The 3601-nt window shown below is 39.6% G+C and overlaps 1 protein-coding gene across 1 annotated transcript in view; it reads right to left on the bottom strand.

The window, feature by feature from the left end:
* Positions 1 to 774: 774 nt before the first annotated feature.
* ODF3L2 (outer dense fiber of sperm tails 3 like 2) overlaps positions 775 to 3601 on the bottom strand; it is a 15084-nt gene continuing 12257 nt past the window's right edge. Inside the window, exon 4 of the mRNA XM_018560566.1 lies at positions 775 to 1259. Within this exon, the coding sequence (XP_018416068.1) occupies positions 775 to 1259 (485 nt within the window). The remainder of the gene's footprint in view (positions 1260 to 3601) is intronic.

Below are 3601 nucleotides of genomic sequence, written 5' to 3'. Positions count from 1 at the left end.
ACGGAGGTGAACTTCATCCCTGCACCATGGAGAAGCATGGTGCTGCGGTAAAGTTTCGAGTCACCCCTATGGAAGACAAAAATTACCCCAGCCACAACACCCTGGTTGAAGAAGGCTGCTCTAGAGTACCTAGCTGGACAGATATTGACCCAGTTGATCTGATCAATCAAGTAACCTTGCTGGTGCTGCTGAGGAGAAGGCTTCTTCTGCGCTGCAGCAATGAGGTCACTCTGACTGATATACCTAGACATTTTAATGTCCCCCTAAGTGGCAAAATCATCACACAAGGCGGTGGCCACTTCCTGGTTAAACAGGATTTCCTGTAAAAATAATCAATATTCATATTTGTTTTCTCATTCTGAGCAGAGATAAATGTATGTGTGACGTATAAAGTATGTTCAAGTCAGCAGACACAGAATTTTCTACTTATGGTTTGCGAACCTGAATATAGTAGAAGAAAACTGAGCACAGCGTTGCTATGTGTATGCATCACTGCAATGCAATGGTGCTGTGTTCAGAACCATATAAAATTTAGATCTGAACAAAGCATTTTACACACGTGTGCATGAGCTCAAAGTCAACGCCAAGCCTTGTTTTTCATTTTCTTTTCATAGAACATGGATCACATTAAAGTGTCTAACTACATTCCATAACACATAGAAACTAATTACTGTAGATTTTGTCAGTTTACTATCTCTTTCATCTTTTTATTGTGCGGTTATCTTTGGACTAGTGCAATAAATGCTTTCGTTGGCGTTAATAAATGGTGAAGGATTAGTTAGATACTTCTATGATGAGAGGCGTAGTATACTCAGAGTGCCTAATTCCCATTGAGAACGCAGGTGCTCGCTTTTTGTGGTTTGTCACTTTCTCTGGACTATAAACTCCAGGCCCAGGGGTAGCAATCTGCGTTTTTGAGACTTGATTTCGTCCAAGCATGGAATAAGCTGGACCTTTTTTCATGTAGCTATTGTTATCTACTTGATTATAGTGAGCTGGACCTGGTGTAAAAGCCAAATCTTCAGAGTGCCCTCCGTGACGTGTCCGGCCAGACACGGTGAAAGCTGGGGCAGAAGCTTTTCCTGCGACTCTTGGACCCAGAACTGGAGGCAAAGAGTATTTGTTAGGTGCGGGAACCTGATCAACTGTTCTGTAGAGGGTTCTGGAGCCCATGGAGTATGATGGGGCTTTGCGATGGGTCGGAATGATACAATTCTCAGGCCTGTAAACCCCAGGACCAGGTGCTGTATCTTTATTATCTGTGAACCATAAAGCAAGGATTAGAGTGAATCATTCATACTGACATCAGATAGCTGCCATACGTGTTAGAAGTCTAATAAGAAGATATTGCAAATTTGTATATTTTAAGGCTAATTCCACCTTTTACACCATGTTCCAGGGTGCCATTCTGTACCTCCCCGCCCCCTTAATTGACTCCAACACCAACACCTACCTGAATCGTGGGATGTTTCTACAATGTACCAACAGGCTTCTGTGTATTTTTGATATCAGATTATTCAAGATCCATTAACATAACCTGTGAATGAAAGCGCTACAACTTCCTTCTGCATACTTCTCAATAGAGTACCACATTGTAGTGCATTGATAACTTCCCTCAGCTCCATAATCATATAAACCTCGGTACGGACCTGGAGCTGGAGAAGGAGTATGCAATAGCCTGGGCATTGCACCCAAGATCCACTAATCACAGTTGAAGACTCAAATGCAAAAAATGAATACATTTACAGTTTTCTTTTTTTAGTATACTTACATTGCAGGAGAATATGCCTTTACCTCTTTCTCTGACGGGCCCTGCTTCACTTTTGACCTCAGCTGGCCAGACCATTTTTGCAATTTTTTTTGCAAATTTGCAATTTTTTCTAATAATTTTTCACTTACAGCTTTCATAGATCGTAAAAGACCCCCCAAACTAGGGATGCACCGATACTTTTCGATTACCAATGCCGATGCTTGGCATTTTCATGAGAACTACCAGGGTTGCAGCGGTTGCAGCTGGGACCTGGCTCTGGTGTTCCACCACTGTCCTGAAATCATTGGTCTGTATCGTTTTGGAAAAACTGTCACATGACAATAAACAAAAATGTATCAGTACTCGTACTTGTAAGTACTTGGGCAAGTACCAGTACTTGTACTCGCAAAACTGGTATCGGCACATCCCTTTATTTATATTTATAAAAACAATATCATACATTAAAACAGTGATGTACAAATCCCAGGAGCTCCGTGTGCTCCTTACAAGTGACAGCTGCCTCCTAACTTTTACATTTTTCTCTAGTCTAGTCTTGGAGCTCGAAAAGTATCAGTACTTGTACTTGTACTGAGTATTGTACTTGGTATCGTTGCATTCCTACCCCAAACCAACATTTTTCACAGGACTAGTAGAACAAAAAGATGGTGATACCAATCTTGTGATAGTTGCAAAATGTTTATCAAAACAATTTTTTCAATAAATCACTAAACTCATTATTAACGCAGACAAATACAACATAACTTACAAAATTTCAACTAACTCTAAAAGATAAATCTGTATTGAGTTAATGAATAACAATTATTAAAAATTTCCTTTTTTTTGTACAAAACAGTGAAAATCAAATGCATGCAAAACTGTAAATAAATACCCAACTTATGATTAAAATCTGGGGGCTGGATTCACATGTATGCATTGTAATAATGCCTGATCCAGAGTGCCATGATGCGCTGTATTAGTGCGTGTTGAAATAAAATGGAAAAAAAGGATCCAGGCAGCTGCACATAGCTTTAAATGAATATAATTTCAAAAAGTTTTAAAAAAGAAAAAAAAAATCAAGCACTGCAATGCGCTTGTTATGTGTACAATAACGCATGCCTGCTGGTGTGAATGAGCCCATAGTGTGTTCATGAACCACAGTACACCATCACAAAAAATGTGTGTGTTTACATTATGTGTGTGTGTAGTTTGTGTGTGTGTGTGTTAGCAATAGGTTCACATCTATGTGCTATATTAATGCATATGCCTAGTGAGTTTTATGCATATTAATGTGCATTGCATTAGGACAGCCCAGTCATTTGAATATGCTGCCCAACACACAGAAATTGCATCAAAATGTGCATGTACCTTTTTTTTTAAGGAGCAAAAATAGGGAGCAAAAATAAAAGATCAAAGACTAAACCAATATGGTTTAATAAAACTGTAAAACAACACGTCAAGGACAAGAGAGCGGCATTTATAAAATATAAGACGGAGGGGACAGCATTGGCGTTCCTTAACTACAAAGAATGTAACAAAAAATGCAAACTAGAAATCCGGGCAGCTAAAACTGAGTGCGAAAAGCATATCGCCGCAGATAGTAAAAAGAACCCCAAAAAGTTTTACCAATATATTAACAGTACAAAGGTGAGAAAGGAGCAGATAGGTCCAATAAAGGATGAAAGCGGGAAGCTAGTCACAAACGACAAGGAGAGGGCCGAGGCGCTGAACGCTTTTTTCTCCTCAGTATACACTCGGGAGGGAAACGGGTTTGACACACATGATAAAACTCCCAGTTTAACTCAAAATATACCCCAGTGGTTGACGGAAACCGGGATACAATAAAGACTTAAA

This window comes from Nanorana parkeri, unplaced genomic scaffold, assembly GCF_000935625.1.
Source record: "Nanorana parkeri isolate BGI_ZX_2015 unplaced genomic scaffold, ASM93562v1 scaffold466, whole genome shotgun sequence".
NCBI classification, from domain to species: Eukaryota; Metazoa; Chordata; class Amphibia; order Anura; family Dicroglossidae; genus Nanorana; species Nanorana parkeri.
This window is presented reverse-complemented; position numbering and strand designations above follow the sequence as displayed.